The sequence below is a fragment of the Diachasmimorpha longicaudata genome, chromosome 10 (assembly GCF_034640455.1).
Source record: "Diachasmimorpha longicaudata isolate KC_UGA_2023 chromosome 10, iyDiaLong2, whole genome shotgun sequence".
Classification (NCBI taxonomy): domain Eukaryota; kingdom Metazoa; phylum Arthropoda; class Insecta; order Hymenoptera; family Braconidae; genus Diachasmimorpha; species Diachasmimorpha longicaudata.
In genome coordinates, this window is record NC_087234.1 from 7,743,450 (window position 1) to 7,763,516 (window position 20,067).

Consider the following 20,067-nt stretch of genomic DNA (forward strand, 5'->3'; position numbering starts at 1 on the left):
CTCAACTACTGTTGTCTCGTCATTAGGTACAAAACCTAACCAGTTTCTATGAACCACGTCGAGTGGCCCGTCGTCTGACAGTATGTTGATATAACACTGGCAAAATATAGGACAATCACTGGCAGATCCGATTGGGTGAACAGCTCGTTCTCTGGATGCTTTCATTTTGTGAAAGAGGCAAAAGTTTTACCATCCGAATGAAGGGTAACCCTCCATTCGGCACGGTGCCAAGTAGTGAAAACTGGTGTCGCCTCCGTTGCCTCTAAAGATCATCCTCGAAGCTGTTTCACTTTAATTATATTGAGTCTGAGGAATAAAGACAGGCAAAGGTAAACGTTGGTTTTTCAACGGAAATTTACGTACCGTTGAACATCTTGAGAGGGAGTGCTTCAAATATTTGATGAATGGTGATTAAATTCTTTGATTTAATTATGGCTGAGACAATTTGTCATTGAGACACGCTCACTGATTCCAATATACACAGGTCGAGTCAATATTGTTCATCCCTCTCTCGAGTTTACTCGATGACTAATTCAATCAAGTCCATTTGATCTTTGTCGGTTCAATAATGTCCTCTCACTGGAGGTACATTTATTCTTTGAACTCATCATGAGGAAAAAGAATTCAAATGGATCTTGAGATGTATTTTCCGCACCGCGTTATCGACAATGTATATCGTGAGAAATCGAGACTGCGTCTCTCTTGGGGCAAGGGGAGGGAGCAGGGGATAGAGTCTCTCCCCTGATGCACAGACGGCCTTCCCACACACCTTAAACTTGTCTGTACAACCTCCACACGAAAAACGCTCCGTTTGGCTCTGCGAATCCTACGCTTCTGTGGTGCCCAGTGAATCAAGATTAATGGTTGTGGCGCGTGTTCCCCGGGCTCCGACGTTTCCCCGAAGGAATGAGACTCCGCGAAAATCGCGTCTCCATTCTGGTAACTCTAGTGTACATAACACCTTGGAATGGAATCACAGGTGTGGAGAAAAGAATGAAGGAGTCATTTGGGGAATAACATTGACGAGCTGCATTGAGAGATTTTTTTTTGGAAATTAGGGAAAAAATGAGACCCTCGGGCTGAACGAAATAAGATAGTTAAACCAGATATTTTACTAAAAGGATTAACTTCTTTGTAATTATTAATGGCAGAGAGAGGAATTACCGTACTTTTTATTCAATCGTCCTCTAAAAAATAACATTCAATTGGTAATTTTTTCCTGAACGACACAATTACTAAACTTTCCAGATAATTTTCATTGAATACGTTTGGTAAATTTTGACTGCCGACTGAGTAAAATTATTGGTCGAGTGCTTGTATCAAAATGCAACAATTGGATATGTTGCATGTGTTGACCGGCTGAACATGGGGACTGGTGGCTGTGTGTGGGCTTTTGCATTCGCCTGGAATACAATAAATAACTAGCGAGCTGAAGTAAAATGGCGTGGCAGCACAACTTGGCCAACGGGTGTATTCCTGATTACCGTAGACCAGCGTTTAATCGCGTCGTGGTGTGTTTCGTTGCGTTATTGGAGCTTGGATGCACAGTGGTAAATGTATTGTGACTGTTTCAGGGGCATTTGTAATTGTACGCGTGTTGTGTTGAATCCCCACAGCTTACGGTAGAAGGTGACGGTGGGCGGTATGTTGAGGTAACCTCCTACGTAGTACGCAATTGGAGACCGGATATACACACCGGTACGTTTAATAGTCACATTCGGCTTTAGCTACTGGCTCTGGATACATTGTGACAAGGATGCTAGACAGTCGATCGACATTTACGGCTGATCAGACCGGACTGTTTTCACTAGACTTCATTAGCGCTGTTTCATGTTTTCATAATGGATGTTTTTAATATGAGCCTCTTAATGAAATATCACAAATTATCGGAGGTTCAAACAAGTCAAAAAAGTGACATCATTCTAATTACATTTTATTTAGAGTTTTGTCAGATTGCGATCGTTGAACTCAAATGAATAACGTTTAAACCCCTCCAGGCTGATCTCCGGTAATTAGGAATACACGACTGGTGCGCCATTTTCCCTCGGTCCACCGGTTATTTATTATACCCCACATGACTGCAAGAGGCCCCCCACTCAGTCATCATCCCCCTGTTCACCGGGGTGAACCTATTCAACGTGTCCAATGGTTGACTTTTGATACAAGAGGTCGACGCCCAATTTTACCCACTCTGCAGACCAAATTTACCAAACGAGTTGTGGGGTCGGTCATTAAGGTCTGTACCGCTGAAATTTTCGAGTGACAAATTCTCTGGAAACGGGTACAAGTACTGTTGTATATTTCCACCACTCAAATCAACTGGTGTTTTTTTTTCGTGGAAAATAAAACTTTTTAATTTGAATTTTTCGTCATTTGGCAAAACTTGAATAATAAATAACAGAATTTGCTTTCCGTTGTTTCGTTTGAGGGCCGACAAATGGTGGGTCGAGGCCACGCCTATTCTCAGAAATCTTATTTCTTTTTCCAAAGAAAGTATTTCCGATATATAGGTGCGCCACACGGCCACCCATTAATATTGATCGGCAGTACGCGCTGTATGCTCTGTGGCCCGGCACCGAGATTACTTCCCAACAGGAATTACCGACGTGGAGCAACTTTGTCGACGCTATTTTAAAGAGTTACGAAACTTCACGCGGGGGCGGTTGGCGATATAGCCCAGGGGTCAGGTGTCGCCTTCCACCACCGCAGACGACGACGTTAACTGCCACCCTCTCGGGTTCCACAGTGGTCCCCTCTCCTCTACCTCTTGCCACATGCCACATCACAGCCCCAACTCTTTCATTCCTTCTTCAACCCCCTGTCTTCTTATATATATATATTTTTTTTGTGACTCACCCTTACACTCGGTCCTGCGAGGATCGACGAACTCAACGAAAGAGTTTGGCGCGTGTCGAACGTTACCAAGTTGTACTGGCATCCAAAGTCAGTTGCACGCGTGCTATGAAACTCGTTTGCCAAACTGTAATCCATTGGTTGAGTTTTTTCAACTTTTTTTTTTCGGTAATTTCTTTTGCTTTCATCAGAGAAAACATCAATCCCGGATTTTTATCGTGGTTGTTATTTTAACAACTCAGAGGTTGTTATAAAATAATCCGTTTAGAATGCTGACATCCCAACTATCTCTATGCCAAAGTCCTGAAACACTCCGAGTAATGAACTCCTCGATGAAACCCTAAACATTCCCCCCAACCAGCCCCCTTCCGCCTTATTTTTAATATGATAAACTCCGGAAGAATTTCTGCCAAGTCCCGGGTGACTAATCAACGGAGTCATGTCGCGTAGGAAGAGAGCAATGAATTTTCCGGGTGTTCCGTTTTCGCCCATCGAGGTCGTGCAAAAAAACGCCAGCGAAGGGTGAGGGCCCTCTCCCTCCCTTCGCGCGCCCCTTGGCCTCGCGAGTTAAAATGGCGTTATCAGCCGGGCACCGACGTCGAGAGAGAACGAGACACAGCAGTTTGGTGGAAAGAGGGAAGAAGTGCGCGGGGTACTCGGCTCGTAATTTTGCATATTACACCCTTCGTTATTTATTTAGCAACAATATTTCAGCCAAACGACTCTCACACGCGCCGTCTTCGTATTTGCATCTTGCCAGTGGGCTTGTAGGGTTTTCTCTTTCGCTTGCCTTTAACCGGGGGAAAAGCATCGTGAGAGTCGTCTGTACCTACAGCATGAAGGGTATACAGGAGTCCTATATAGGAGTGAAAAAAAGATCCAGCGAATGGAGGTGGAAGAGAAAGAGAGAGAGAGAGAGGAAGAGGACGAGGGATGAAAAACCGTGGGTGAAAGTAGGACAGCAATATGGCGGCTCGGAGGTAGCGCGAGCGGGACAGTTTGAGGGTTGATTTAGTGGCATTTTCCCCGGGAATACTCGCGCGATAATTCAGGAGGACGCGCTACGAATACTTACCACCCCCGTGAGAAGTCTCTCCCTTCCCTCCCCCATGGCTCCTTTCCTCCTGCACTTCTTGCGAATTTTCCCACTCCACTTGCCATTATTTTTCTCACCCGTTCGTATCTCCGCAGGAATCCAATGTCCTTACCATTTACTCCAGGGTGTATGCATCCATAAACCAAGTGCATACGTATGCATCAATAAACGTGTATCTGCATATATCTGGATGATAATCGACACGACTGTCATACGACTTTGACCCAGATAAGATAGCACTTTTCGAAAGTGCACATTCAGAAACAACTGGAAACAGCGGTTGGGATTCCAATCAAGAGTATCAACTGGCAAGTACAGCAAAGTTTCCGTTTTCTTGGTTTGTGTGATGTGCGTGTAAGGGGTGGTGGGGGGGGGGGGGGGCTTTCTCAATGTGGAGTTCACGTGATGGAAGATAGTTGGTGAGAGAGATGTGCAGTCATTGCTTTGATGTTGCTTGCTGGGTTTTACCAACCGCAGTGTAATCCTCTTAGGACAAAGCTGCTACGACAAGAGCAATCTTCGTGGAGATGTTGAAGAACAGGTAGGGGAGAGTCGTGATAACTGGGCTTCTGTTTATTGATTTCTCCGAATTGTTAGTGTTATATCGATAGACGTGCTGAAGATTGTTAACTCTGATTCTAACATCATGACTTTGGAATGAGAGTTGTCGCTGGTGATAACTTGATTTCCAAATTTTTAATGAGAACAATTCAACATGAGGACGTTAGAAAAGGTTATTTAAAGAATCTTCAATCAAGGAACCATCAAGCCAACTTTTCCGGAAATCTATGTCAATCCCCCCAGCAAATTCTCCCTTCATCCGATTGCATTATGTATTCGTTCATTATAAGCTGATCAAAATGGAAGGACAGCTTGATTAATCCAGAACTACGAATGATGATTCTAACGAGATTCCATCAGTATCATCATCATCACCCGTCATTCCGATACCACTAGACTGAACTACTTTCCAATTTTTTGCTCCCTCGCCTCATTCCCAACTCTTCCAATGAGTTATGTGATGTATGTTGTCTATGAAGCGGCTGGTGTGCTATGTGGGTCGAGACCTGACAGTTCAAAGGTTGGCATTGTCAGCTACCGGTGCTGTATTCTCGCCAAGTTACTCTCCCTTCTTCTCCTCCTCCTCCCCTATGACTCTTTCCATCGTTCAACATACCAACTGAACGAACAGAACAACGACGACTTGTTGATCGGTTGAATTCAAAGGCCCCCGGCCAAATTCACCTTTCATTTCGGTCTTTATTTTCTTTTCTCCTTCATCCACCGAAATTCTTTTTCCGATTGAGATGGTGCACATTGTGAATCCACCTAATCTCGATTCACCATTGGAACACAGGAGACGACAGCAAAATGCCCGGACATTGATGGGATTGGGGGAGTGGTTTGGAAATGCGATTAATTCGGGAAATTGCGGTAGCACAATATGCTGTTTCGGATTACAAACTTGGTTGCGCAATGTACCCAGTGTGCGTTGGCACGCGGTATACGACTGAGAGGGAGGGACCCCGGAGGTATGTTGTGTAACACACTGGTAATAATAGGATCACTGTTAGTCTTTTGTTATCATCTCGAGCGCTTAACTAATTAAATTTATCAGTGCAGAAAATTTTTTAGATTTTTCACTCTCCGTGATAGAAGACGCGACTGAAAGTGGGACAATTCTGCTGGGGCAACTGGAACTAAATGACACCTCTATATAATTTATAATTAAAATTTAATGCTGCGGATGGAACTTTCGTGATAAATGTTTTACGTATTTCGACGATTAGGCATTCTTTCAAATAAAATCGCTTCAAGACACTAGTTTGTTCAGTGCACGCGCCAAACGAAATAGTGAATTGAAAATAATACGAAAAAAATGGCAGAAAACAATCGGGATGAGCTTCGTCCCGAACAAAAGTTGAAAAACAGCGGAAATATGATGAAAAAAAAAAAAGGTCAAAAAAGGCTGGAGGCAGTTTATGGAGCGTCTGGCATAGTGCCAACTAGTATCGAATTTCGGATTCGGACCTGAATTCTCATTCTGAATCTGTCTGGCTTGTGCTTGTATGAGGAACGGGGCACTAGGATCAGAGGGAGACGTTTAAAGTTACACCCGCCTTGCGACACATCGAATGTGTCTTCCAGTTATTAGAAATCCAATTACTAATTAAGCGTCAGATGGAGCTCAGCCCAGAGACATGTACAGCTGTCTGCTTTTCTGAATGATGCTTCAAGCGAAACTTGTGGGGCATGTTTGTTAACTCACCGATCACTCGAAGGATGGAGTTTCGTTGCAGTTTGCGGGGGGTGTCGTATGATGAAGGTAAACTCACCTGCAACAGATGGAATTATTGAGATGATTAATATAATTATGGAGATGCTTCGGTGAAGCTAACTATCGGGGCGGACTTTGTTGAAGAGGATGATGGCATTCGGATAATTTCTGGACGTTATTCCATTATCGAAGGCACTTTGTTAATTATCCACCAATTGTCACATATAATACCACAAGTGGTTCAAAATTATCGAATATTTCCCGATAGATTCGTTGCAAACAAATGAAGGAGTCAAGTTTTTCAGGCTAAAAAATCACGAGTGCGAAGCACGAGTGATTTTTCCTGAAAAACTTGACGACTTCATTTGTATGCAGGGAACCTAGAGGGAAATATTCTATAATTTTGAAGCTCGAGTGGTATTCAGGGGATTATTTTTCCTATCCAAATTTCGGCCAAGAGAATTGTGCCATGACATGAAAAGAGGTTTATTTGGTTAAGTGTCGTTTGTTTACCAAAATATTCAAAAAATTATCGCTGATATTCGAGGTAGGCTATACAAAATATCAACAAATGGTGCAATTCTATTGGCTGAAATTTGGGTGGGAAAAATAATCATGGTAAATAGCGTTAAAGTTTTGTAAGAAAGATCTGAAACAGAATTTCACTCCCGGATTCATCTATTCATTTATTTATTAATATTTTTCTAATGTTTTTTTTTTGCACTGTAGTTTTCTGCACGAGAAAATAAAACATGGAGTTCTTTCAAGCATTTTATAATGCCAGCGCATATTTCGTGGGTGAGCGAGCTCCAGTGCTCACTCCTTCTCGACAATCCACGCTTTGCTACCTCTCATCATAGGAGGGCGGATAAGGCGGCTGTCGCGTGGCCTTTCCCCTTGATGAGTGAATGAGATTGCACGGGTTTGTTGGCGCTGTGATGAGGACAAGCCTCCTGATCCTCATCGATGTACCATTGAAATTTTAAACCATGTATAGAATTACTCCGAATTACGATTACATAAATGTAATTTACGTTACGCATACTCGTAAATTTTCACCCATAAAAATACGCGAAAAATCCATACAAAAGTGAATATACTGTAGCCCATGCCGGAAGTCACAAGGGAAAAACCGTTTGGTTATGGGCGATTTGTCGTTTCACACCCATACAGTAGTATCCTCCTCTCCAATGATCCAATTTATAACCTCCTCAGGCAGGACATTTGGAGCCACTACTTCTCCCTGTGCCTTTTTTTCCGTAACATACATGATAAAACGGTAGGAGGTAACACTAGAGAAATGGTTGAGAGGAGCGTGTCCATCAGGGACGTAATGGGTTTCTATCTGGGGCCAAACACACACGGATAGCTAACGCCAGAGCGCAGTAAACCGATATTTGTCTTATGCACCGTTATTTCTGCATCGGGATTTTATATCCTCAACGAGATTTAAACCGTGAATTTTATTCCCCATTTGTGGAATATGTTGCAACTCCATTCCAGATTTGTGGTATCTCACGTGTATTTGGTTTTAGCTTTTCTACTTATTTTTCATGGTTCAATTGATTCCCTCATCCAATGAACGTTGATTTAAATCAACCATCACCAGAAAAATCGTGGTAAAAAAATATTCAGATATTTTCAATGGACCATTCATTTGTTCTGAATTGATAAAGGCAGCTCTAGTTTTTTCGAAAAGCAAAATTCCAGGGAAATCTGTGCCAAGATTAGTAATGAACATTCTTGCGGGTATATTGAAGGAGAAATTTCCTGATAGATAAATCACATTATAGTGGAAATGCTCTTCCAGTGTGAAGAAATTAAGCCCTATCTGCAGAGCAGACAACAATGAAATTCGAAAATAGGGTAGTTTCCGGGGAAAGAGGGCATTTGCGCAGCGATATTGAATGGTGACATCAAATATACGTCCAATAACAGATAATGGGAAAATTTACAGAACTAAACATTAGCCGTATTCTGGAACTCCTCGGGTTTCAGGAAAGAGGTTAATATCACAATAAAACTGAGGTGATGCTGCGATAAAATAGAGTACCTTGACGCCATTTACAGTGCTGTTGTGAGTATGTTGTATCAATTGCAGCTATTCGCGAATGAGTTGTATACCCGACATTGTCAATCTGCCCGAATACTCCAGCAGTGGAGTTTCAAAATTACTGTGTTAATGATATCCCATAACTGGGATGTTGGTTGGAGTAGTCCAGTTATATCACGATGACCTCTGAGAGCAATGTCCATTGTCATGTAAATCATTCTACTCTCACGGTGAAATATGAAATACGAAAGGAAGATGTGGAAGCGGGGATTGGGTGGCTATGTAGGTGGAATGGAAAGAACCTTCTTGTACTTCATGCGCATCGTGATAGCCTGATGTGTTGGCTCCTTCTTTCCTCACTCACTTCTCCGCCAAATGTCTCGTTCTCCATTCACACGGATGATTAATGCATCGGGCGTGACTTGAAATTTGCCCTCACCTCGTCCATTCGCATTTCTCGACACTTCTGTCTTCGGAGTTGGTTTCTCGGTTTTTTTTTCCCATAAAATTTATAACTTTGGCAAAATCATGTCTTGAGATTTTCAGCCAAATGCATTGCATTAAAAATTTAAAATGCCAGCTAATTCATTTTGTTTACCAAAGCGGAGAGCATTAAGCTCCGTATTTTTCCGAGATAAAGAAATGAAAAAGCCTCCTAATGCCCCCAACACACGCATCTTTAGAAAAAATAATACTAAAGAAAACATCACAAAAGGGAAACAAGAAGTGTGTAATTAAAGCAATTAAGCTGAAGTTAACACTGCAAAGATCGTGGTACGAGACACAAAGAAATAAAGAGAAGATTCACAAGGGGACAGAGGGTGTGTAGGGGTAGTGTTAGAGACTCATGCAAAACCGGATGGGAAAAAATAAAAAAAGTAAGAAGTAAACCGAGAGTGAGAGGTGGGCAATGGGTGGGTGGTGGTTATTACACGATGGGCGCGAGAGAATAAAAATGGAGACACGCGAGAAGCCGACCACCACACTGGCTAGAATATAAATTCGCTAAACGAGACTCAAGTTTGGTAGTTAAAAAACTTTTTTATGGCGCGAAATACTATTTAGAAAAATAATGTTTCAAAGTTTTTGGGGAAATTCAACGGAACGATTTATTGGTGAGTCGTAATGCTGACTGATGAATCTCCCTGTTGATCTCTTGTCTCTGTTCATTATGTAGAAACATGTATTCCTTTGGGCACTCGGGCATACATACATATATATCCAATGATATGATTGGATAAGTTTTGCTCACTTCACTTGCTTCGTTCAATTTGCTCATTCACTAAAATTAGTTTGTGATCCCCATTGAAGCCAATTTCTGAACAATGAGAGGCGTAAATAAATTATATTTATAATATACTGATCAAATCCACAGATGTTTGCCATTTTCTCATTTCGCTCATTTGGCTCACAATGATTATCTCTCAATTGCCTTTTCATATCAATCAATCTTCATTTCTCTTTTCCATCTCAATTTAATGCAACGGAAAAACAACTTAATATTTTCATTCTCATACCGTTGAATTATCAAATATTCTAAACGAGTGAGTGCTAGAAGAGAAAAGAATTACTGACAAGCCAAAGACGTGACAGAGGAATGAAGAGCTCTCACTAAGTTGACTCGGGCATAATGAACAAGTTACAAGTCCACAAACTCTCAAGCATTTCCATTCCACCACCACGACAGCTCTCGTTGTTATAATAATCGTGTGTCCTTCACTTCTCTTACACTGTCTCGTGAGTTTCTCTCACAAACACATAATCTCCGGAGCTTTCTTCCTCACGAGTGACGACGCACCTCGAAACGGTGCATCACAAGCCAAGGCCAATGTGATATCTGTTGTGTTTCCTTCACGGTGTGAGGATAATATACCACTTTCAGGGATTTTCAGTATGTAGCAGACTATCCACCACCCTTACACTACCTCCCCCGCCCCGTCCACACCATCTTCACTGCAGTTCTTGGCGCAGTTTGACTCTTCCACTAGTATTGACATGAATTACGGAATAAGCCCCTGGAATATCTCTATTCATTTTGCTTCCAGCGTAAGCTTCTACTAAACTGTCTTACCCCTCATCCTCCGCGCCACTCTTCCATCCCCTTCTCTCTCTCTCTCTCCCCTCCCCCACGGCATACACTCCTTCCTGATGTATACGCGTAATCTCTCGCTCTTCGTCATAGTGTAAACAACACAATATCGCTCAATTTACCCGCTGCGACGCAGTTAAGATTAAATTATAGGGAAAGGAGGGAGGACAGGTGCCAGACTTTTAACCCCAGTGATTTATATATTTTTGGGAGTCATGTGTGAAGGGCATTGCTCTGGTATGACACTGACGCAACTGTTAATTTGTCAACTATTAACGAATGAACCTTTGGTCGAACTAAATGACCCCAAGTGGGGGTCAAAAAACAGTTTCCGTGATGGAATTGGCAATTTTACTGGCTTGAAATCTCCAGAAATTTTACCAATTGGTCAATACAATCATCCAAAAGAATATTGTCACTTTATCACCAATTTCCCACATTCCGTTCGTTTTTATTTGAAATTTATTTGAATGCATAATTTTGAGATAAAAAACGAACTTGATTAGCATAATGACTCTGGGTGAGAATGCCAGGGACAGATGTGAGTGTCACCGGTGAATGAAAAAAAGACAAGAGATCATAGTTTATTGCTTCCTCCCGACAGCCCTACTAAAATTAAAGCAAATGTTCAGTAACCAATGGCGGTGTATTATTTGGTGGTGTTGTACTCAACTGAATACGAAATCCTGTAAGTTTCCCATTTCCTCATGCACTCGTGGAAATTTCGATTTTGCAGGTGTACACAAAACTCACTCATCCTGCGCGCATGAGCAAACTCCATGAGAATAGAGAGCGAGATAGAGAGGAGAAAACAAGGAAGCTCAGAGCCGTGCAAATAGTGTAGATTACCTTGATTAGTTTGCCCTATCCGTACTCTCGTACACCCTTTGTCCGCGAGAGAAAGAGAAATTGAGAGGGAAATACGAGTCCCCTGGACCAACTGTGGAATTGGATGTTTACGGAAGATTTTTTTCACCATGGAGAAAAAATTCCAGCAGTGCCTCCGGGTGAGTACAACAGACAACTTTTTAATTTTTCTTTTTTTTTTCCCCCTCTCGCTTGCTTTTTACCACGAAAATTATAACTCAAGATGGAATTGGAGCATTTCTTTCGAGGCTATTTATCGACTCCATTTTAGTAGAATATATATATATATATATATATTTCTTTTTTCATGAATTAAATGTTTTCGGTGAAGAATTATGCGGATTTTCTCCCGGTAAAATATCACTCTTTTCTTCTGTAGCACTGTGTGCGCCATCTCCCTTGAATTACCCTGCTTTTTCCCCCTTATATCGTTCTACCCTCCCCATAAGTTCGTTAGGTCCCTCTACCAATTTTCACTTTGCCAGAATTTACGAGCATCTAAAGGGCCGTTGAGCTGCTTCCGCTTTTCGAGCTATCGCTCTTTCCAATGCTTCTCTCTTTTCGTAAGTAACACGGTTTTTCCCCGCTTTCTCAACATCCGAAAGATATTATTGGAGACATGATAAATAATCTTTAGAATTAACTTGATTCCTCTTTCTCCTTCGGGGAGAGATTTATGGGTGGAGCAGCTTTAACTCAGATTTTTGCATGGGAGGGGGTTCATATAATAAGTGCCAAGTCATTGCGGAGAGAAGAATCTTCCCATGATTGTCAAAGTTCATGAATGACAATGGAGGATATAGGTCAGTCGGTGGGTAAAAATCACTCTGAACTGAATTTTAAACCTTATAAATTTTCCTAGGGCGGTCAGAAATTTTTTTTTTACCACGGCAATGGCATCTGGTACAATTCTGCTATTCACTAAAATCCTTTTCACACGAATGCTCCTGAATAACTCCTCCAACACAATAAGCCGATGCAGATAGCTACGGTTGACCGGTGGAAAGCACGATGTAATTACTCCCCGCAAAATACCACCATGCTCATTTTGCCGTCTGGATACAATGCTCAGGTGACAAAATCTCGTCATTCAGGGCTTATCTTCTTCTGCACAATGAATTCGGTGTGGTGTCCAGTGTGGAATTTTCCCGTGGAATGTGTAGCAGCGAATTGAGCTCGGATTCTCAACTGATTAACGTCATAAATCGTTACGGAAATTTGGAATTTCCTCACAAACTTCTGATGCATTGCCTCATCTGTCTTATCGATTTGGAATTTGTTTTAGCGAAAGCTCATGTTCTCCATCTGGGGGCTATATTTGGTGACATTTTGTAGACTCAATTTGGCCTGATTATTAGTTTCATTGAGAATAAATTTCCAATTAATTTGAAATTCAGCAGAATGTAATGTGATGAAAATATATTTTTTCATTAACTACTAGGGCTGAAATTTAGTAGTTTCTCCCCGTCTACTAGATGCACTTGATAAACGCCAACATCCATGATTTATTCTCTTTAAATTATGTAGATCACATTATCCACCGTTTGTGTTTGCAAAATGCATAAATAACCAGAACCACTCTCGACTCCAAGTAAGTCCCTAGCCGTTCTCAGATAACATTCAATACCATTGAATTGTACGAGTCAGTCCTCCAATTCTCCTTCCAAAGCCAGTGTTTGTATTTTCTGGAGATTGAGAATGTCAGGATGATGTATATTCCTCTCTCAGCTCAGTGAAACACTAAACAATAATTATAAAATTGCGGCGAATTCCAAAGAGCGAAGGATTGTCTCGAGAAAAAGCCGGAGTACTCGCTTGACAGTGGTCCAAGAGGGTCAGTTTTGCAAGGAGTAGATGGGTTGGGATCTTCAAATGAGACGTGGGGTGAAAAGCAGCAGTTGGCGCACTTACTCGAGTATTCCCGGTATTACGGTGTCTAGGTCGTTCTCGGGAATCGGTACAACCACCATTTATCCGTACCCTGAAACTAACATCCTAGCTTTCTTATGTGTGTAAACCTCCTTCTCATTTTGGAGTATTGTGTCTACATGGAGTGCAACTGGACCTTTTCTTCTTCAACAGCCGACACCATTAGCTTCGTACTATAGATGTTGCTGTAGTGGATTGAGGTGAGGTGAGAAATTCACGGAGTAGGTGAAGAAGAAAGGGTCACACTGCTACCAAGAAATGGAAATTTCATGGGCACTTTCATTGTTATTTTCAGGAGAACGATATTGAATTCAATTCCGGAGAAAGGGGTGATGAAATTTCACTTTCCATAGTGGAATATAATTATTTTTTTTTTTTATCCAAGCCCAAGATTTTTCATGCCATTTATTTTAGCTGCTCTAATTTTTTTAGGGCTTCAAAACAATTGATTTGTCTGTATATCTATAAAAAGTTGATAAAAGCACTATTGTATCGACACTGCCACCAATTTCTCGAGTAAAAGTAATCGTGTACGGATGTAAAAATGGCTCTCCACTGTCAATCCAATAAATAATTTTTACGATGCACTCAGAAGTCTTGTTCCTCAGTGCATCTAAATCACTCTATGACATAATTCTCCCCAGTGAGACAGTCATTTTTATTCATTCTCCCGTCTTAATAAAATTAGCACAATACCAAATAGCCTCGCAGTAAATTCACGTACCATATTTCATGTGGTTTCGTTAGGAAGAGAACATCAGGGGCAAACGGTACGGAAGACGGCCATATAAGGTTGATAGTTTAGTCGGGTGTGCTGAGGAAAAGCAGAGTGAAAAGGGACAGAGAAAGACCCTAGGCAGTAGTAGCGTCTGGGGTACCTCCATAGAGAGGCTTTATGCTAATACAAGTTGTTGCAGTTGCTTCTAACCGACGCGCGTTCCGCACTCGTTTCACTATGTACCCTTTCCTTCTCTCATTTCATCCCGCCTTCTCTCTCTCTCTATGCCCCTGGTATTCACCTCTTTCTAACGTGAGCACTAGCGCGCTCAATTGCCGACTCGCACAGAGATTATTTCCGTCTAAGTGCAACTCAAGATTCCGACCCGGGCCTCACATATTTATTTCCAACCATTTACAAGCAATGGTCTCGAAAGTTTAATTCAAAAATTTCATAGAAAGCCTCTCAGGCAGATCTTATAGAGGAGAAAGTGGTGATTTTTTTTTAATTTTCAAATTGAGGCCTGCTGGAAGTCACTCGAGGGATGCTCGATAAATCCTAGTTGAGGGAAACAAGTGTACCGCTTAAAAAATCTCCACCAATACTGACAGGATAAAAAAAATTCACTCCCATCAATTTTTCAAACCACGAAAACACCATTCTTAATTACTAATGAGATTTATAGTTGTCTTCCTGGATTTGTTGAACAAAGGGGGTGCAACATAAAGCCACGTAAATACAATATAATCTCATTCTCTGATACAAGAGATGATATAACGAGTAATGGTGCTCACATTTTCACAGTCATATTCACCGTAGAAAATAAGGAGCCACTCTGAAACGCACCCAGCCTCTCTGGAATTTCGAATTAGTTTTCCGTGCTCACCTCAAAGTACTTGGGGTGTGAAGTTGGAGGCGGCCAACTTGGTAACGGAAGAACAATTTCACAACATTCACTTTCCCCACACTAAAACCTCCCCTCCCACCACCACCACCACCTCCACCACCACCAACACCACCAACACCACTAGTACCATAGCCATTCGAGCTTTTTGGCTCTTTGTTCCGGTGATGCCGTTTCACTCCCACCTCGGGTTCATCCTCTTTACATTTATATAATCCATCCCCTTGTTTCTCCTCACAACTTCCGGGATTCTTCATTACCAAATTTAAGATTTGTTTGTTTTCTCGTTTTTCTGTTTAATTAAAACACTTGCCACGAGAAACAATTTGGGGATGGGGAGGGCCCTTTTTTCAAGTATTTATCCAGTGGAATGTTGATGGAGTTGGCAAGTTTTCGACTCAATTTCCCTTTTTCAGTTTCTTTTTATGAAAATGCGAAGAGAGTGCTTCCTCGGAAATTCCTTGGAGCTACTTTAGAATGTGGATATTTTGTTTATCACGAGGGAGTTAATTTTCTACTATTTAAATATTTGATGACAATTTGCTAAAAGCTTTTGCTTTTCTTCTATTGGAAAACATATGTTTTCCTTGAAAACTATTTGTTCTAATAGAAATTGCATAGAAATATCATTTACAGCGATTCATACTCACTTCAATTGCGGGCAATAATTGGTAAAAATAATAAGGAATAGAAATAATATTCTCATCATGATTTGACAATCCCACATCAAAACTAGCGTATGAAGTATAGAACAGAGACGTGCCAACTAACGTCGTACAGTGTAGATACCGAAGATAATTCAACTTCATAAATTCTCACGCGACTGATAATAATTTTATCAGCGCGACCACTCTGGCCTCACCCCTGGCACAACGTCCCGTTCGGAAAATATCCTTTAGCGCGTTGGGTATCACGACGGGAGTCGCATGAGCCGGCGGGACTCCCAGGGTCATGAATCATATTATAATGCGCCCGCAGGCGTATGGCACTCTCTCGCCCAGCTCGTGTGTTATATTTTTCGTTCGAAAAATATCATAACCCAGTGCTATTCACGATAATGGTGACCTACGACATTGTGATTTTTTTTCATATTTTCACTTTGGAAATCTCAATTTTTTTATGCCGAACCGAAACGGCATAATCATACGAGAACAAATCAAACTGATAGATAATTACATCGCCTCGAGTACTAATACTTGATATTAAATTTATTGTTACACACATGGATTCCATTGAATTATATTGCACATTGCACGTATACGATTACCCTTGGTACACCGAAATTCGCCATAATTTTTTGGCTCATTTTTATCCAACTTTTTTCTCCTGAATTGAATTCTTGCTAATTTCACCGAAATATCTGGCACTGGGAGATAAAATTATGATTATTCCCTCCAACTTTTTGCTGAATTTCGCGGTGAAAAACAACACGACGACTCTATCATCATTTTTGGAGTGTTTCGCGAGATTCGCCGACCCAAATACACCCTCTGCTGACACAGGTTGAATGTAAATAGGGATTAAAGTCTGGTAAGAAAAGTATGCTAATGCGAAAACTACTCGGCGCTAAGAACTCGACAAAAGTCCAGGTGACGATTTATATTTTTATACGAATAATCTGTCGTTTCTTTTTCAATTATTTACGTGAAATCTCCAATTTTATGAGAGTCTCATTTTTCCGCCTCCGCCCCTAATTCCCTATAATAATAAATGCAGAAGGAAAAAATCCTCTAGAGCGTCGATCATTGAGAGTGATATCACGACTACTAAAGCACTCGCTACACAGCGATCGAGGTGAAAGAGATGGGCGTCGGGTTTACAGAGGTGGCCGTTATCGTTTGAACTTTACGAGGCCCGCTTGCACTCGTCGTTGGAGAATTCCTGCACCCCCATCTCGAATTATCGACAATGCTCTAGCGCCCTGAAACTCTCCTCCACATCTTTCCACTCATTCACAAGGTCCATTCGATATTCTAAAGTCGATAAGGCACGGGCTGTCCTCGCGTTTACCTATTTTCTACTCTCCGAGGAGCGAAAATTCTTACTTTGACAGACAACTTTTGTATCGATACCCCCCATGCACACTGGGAGCTTCCAACAGCGCAGACATTCCCTGCACGCGTCAAACTTGAGCATTTTCCCCGATGCATACTTAAGAATTTCCTTTAAAAAAACTTGAAAGTTTTTTTTTTAATGAAAAAAAGGCTATTGAAAATGTTTGGATGAAATTTTTGTAATATCCGACGTTGAAAATTCCGAATTATTTAACATGATAATATTATTTAAATATTTACTATTATCATTCGTCATTTATTTATCTAAATATTATTCGATGCCATTGAATTACTTGAGTGGTAATTTTTTAATATTTTATCATCAACTTAGTTTTAAAAAATTTACTTTCTTGTAGGGAATTTTAGAGGATAAATTGCGCAAGTAGGATTTATCATTTGGAGAAATGTAGCCTGGCTACAGTGAGAAAGACCCACCCCTACTCTCTATTTTTCTATTTTCAATATTTGTTGAAAGGATATCCCAGCTATTTTTCCACTGGATTTAATACCTGTAGCACACTAAGTCGGGCCTCGAGCCAACGGCCATTGGACACGCGAGACCACGCTCGCGAGAAAAGGATCCCATAATCCCCAACAATCGTCCCCGGGGATATTTTACCCGGTATTTTCCACTCCACCCATTCTCGTGAATGCTACTTTGTCAAAACTTCTGTCAACTCGTGCCAGTCGCTGATATTACAGGTGTATCACCAGTGGTCTTAATATTTTTAACTTTTCATGAGAACCGGAGCAAAGAATTTGTAGATGAGATATCATGAGAGTGCATAAAAATAATTTTGATATTCATGAAAAATTGGCCGACCACTGAGGTGACCTATCTACTGAAATAAATCTAAAACATCACAAAAATCTTGGGGACTTGAGGAAGCTTTCCTCTCCCCTCACTTGACCCGCAAAAATTACAGTGAATCGGCGAGTACTTGCGACCTCCCCAAATTTGCACAGATCGCATAAACCCCATTCTCAAAGAACACTGAAAAGACCAAAAGCAATAAACCACAATAAGCCGAGTTATATTGGACGGTGTAATGCTCCTGCTCTCCCCCCCCCCCCCCGCCCCTTCCCAAGCATCTTCCATCGCCCGATGGTGGTGGATCCCCCCCTCAGTCTCTCAGGGGGAGGGGGACTGAACCGGGCAAAGTGCTCTAATAACTTCCTCCCGGTCCAGACACAGAGGTACACGACGCATGTATTCTCCCACTGCTCATCTCCTTCTTTTACACACGAGTTATATCGCAATATCATTGCTTTTCACTCACGAAATGGCCCAGCCCCCTAGAAATGTGCTCTTGCTCTTACTCGACACCGTAGCTGCACTGGCTCTGTTTCATTGGATTTTCCCCATATTCCTCTTTCCCTTTATCTCGCTTAAACCACTATACACAACGCGTTTCGCGGACCCTGGGGGATGCCAAGAGGGCGACCGCGTGGCAGGCACTATCCACCCCCATCCTCGGCCCCACGTAGTTCTTGGCAGGTTCACGCTCGACTTGGTCTCCAGAGAGAAAAAGGGCCAGCGAAAAAAGGGGAGTATGAGAAGAGGAAATGAAGAGGAAAAAATATAGAGAAGAACGACGATATAGGACTGGGTGGGAGAATGTCGAGATGAAGAAATGGCAATACAGGAAGTATTGGGAATGAGAGAACCTCCGGAACTAACCAGTTTCCACATCCGAGAACTCGGGCTTACGGATTTTCGAGGGCAACCGCTGCGCTTGTATTTGCTACCGGAATCAACGCTTTTTTTTACCTCGAGTCGATGAATTGGACTGATTCGAAAGATTGGGGAGTAATGAGGACAAATATAGGGGTTTTAAGGGGAATGGGGGACTGCGAGTTTCAGGTGAAATTTAACAAAGGCGATAATTCAATGAAAATTAGAGATGATGCCAAGAAAATGCATACAAACTCACTGTACAACTCCATAAAATGGACAGGTCCATCCCCAGTATTATTATGTCCTCGAGGAGAATGAAAATAAAATTAGAGCTGGGAGGGTGACATAAAAGAAGTGATGGGAATAACGACCGCAGGGACAGCATCGGAGATGTCTAATTTGAGGGATAAGGCCTCCAGTTATTGGTCATTCTGGCATTGAAAGGGGACGGAAATACATAAATAAATACATGAGGGGTCACGTGATGTATGAAGGAAAGAATAATTTGGTGGAAGTATTCCCCGTGTGGGTACGTGCTTATTCCAATAAAAATGGAGCTGTTGTATCACAAGGAAGAACAGTCAGTGCAGGACGAAGAATTTCGGGACTTAGGGGGTCAATTAGTCTCAGGGCTTTCAGAGTCAAAATGACATTCCTGATCTCTCATTGAAAGGAAGAATAAAAAAAGTAAGCTCTCATTTTAGGTGATTCCGCTTTGCTCTTCCCTCAAATTGAATTCTGCAGCCAAAAATCAAGCAACATACGGAGGTGATATACGACGAAATTTTTGATTCTGGATTTGTCGGATAATGCTTAAGAAACTATTTCTGTAAATAGAGTGCATCCCTGCATAAATATTTACAGGGACAACTTTCAAAGTGCTGGGGACACTAATAGGCGAGGAGTGAGGGGAATCATCTAGAGGACATTTCGTGAGAAAACAAGAGGATAGTCTGCCGATTTGCCTCAATATCCGGACTGAAGAAAAGTACCCGGGGATTGAGTTTTCTCTTGCCTTTTCTCCCGGCTGAAGCGATAGTAAGTGCTTCGAAGCGAGTGAAAAAGAAAATCTGACCCCCTTAATACGATTGAAACGGGACAATACGTTCGACTCTGTATCGCCTTTGACCTTAGGGTGAAAACTCACAAAGGCGCTGGGTAACTTGATACGATGGAGATTATCTCAGGATAATCTTTAGATTGGAGTTGAAAACAAATATATTGGGAAACATTGGAAATTTGATGATTCAACAATGGAAGCATTACAACGCTCACTGACAAGCCTCAGATTCAGTTTTTTCTTCGCTGGAAATATTCAGAAAAAATTACTGAAACCTTAATGTAGAAAAAACTCGTCTACAAATTACATATTTCTTAAATTTGACAACAAATTGAAAAAATGATTGTTCTATCGAGACTGCCTCGACTGCCCTCAGAGTGAGTCATCCAGGGCTAGAGCCCACAGGTCTGCAATGGTTCTCTTTCCGGGAAAAAGGTTTTGGGATATAACAAGTGTACGTGTATCGCAACGGGACTGCGATAAAGGTG

At 41.6% G+C, this 20,067-nt stretch overlaps 1 protein-coding gene across 8 annotated transcripts in view; it reads left to right on the plus strand.

Annotated features, from left to right (window-relative positions):
• LOC135166809 (uncharacterized) overlaps window positions 1-20,067 on the plus strand; it is a 102,010-nt gene that overhangs the window by 44,607 nt on the left and 37,336 nt on the right. The window contains exon 6 of one of the 8 annotated variants that reach the window (XM_064129438.1): window positions 11,106-11,376. The exons of the other annotated variants lie outside the window; for them this stretch is intronic. Coding sequence (XP_063985508.1) covers window positions 11,347-11,376 — 30 coding nt within the window. The 5' untranslated portion in view covers window positions 11,106-11,346. The remainder of the gene's footprint in view (window positions 1-11,105; window positions 11,377-20,067) is intronic. 8 annotated transcript variants of the gene reach the window in all.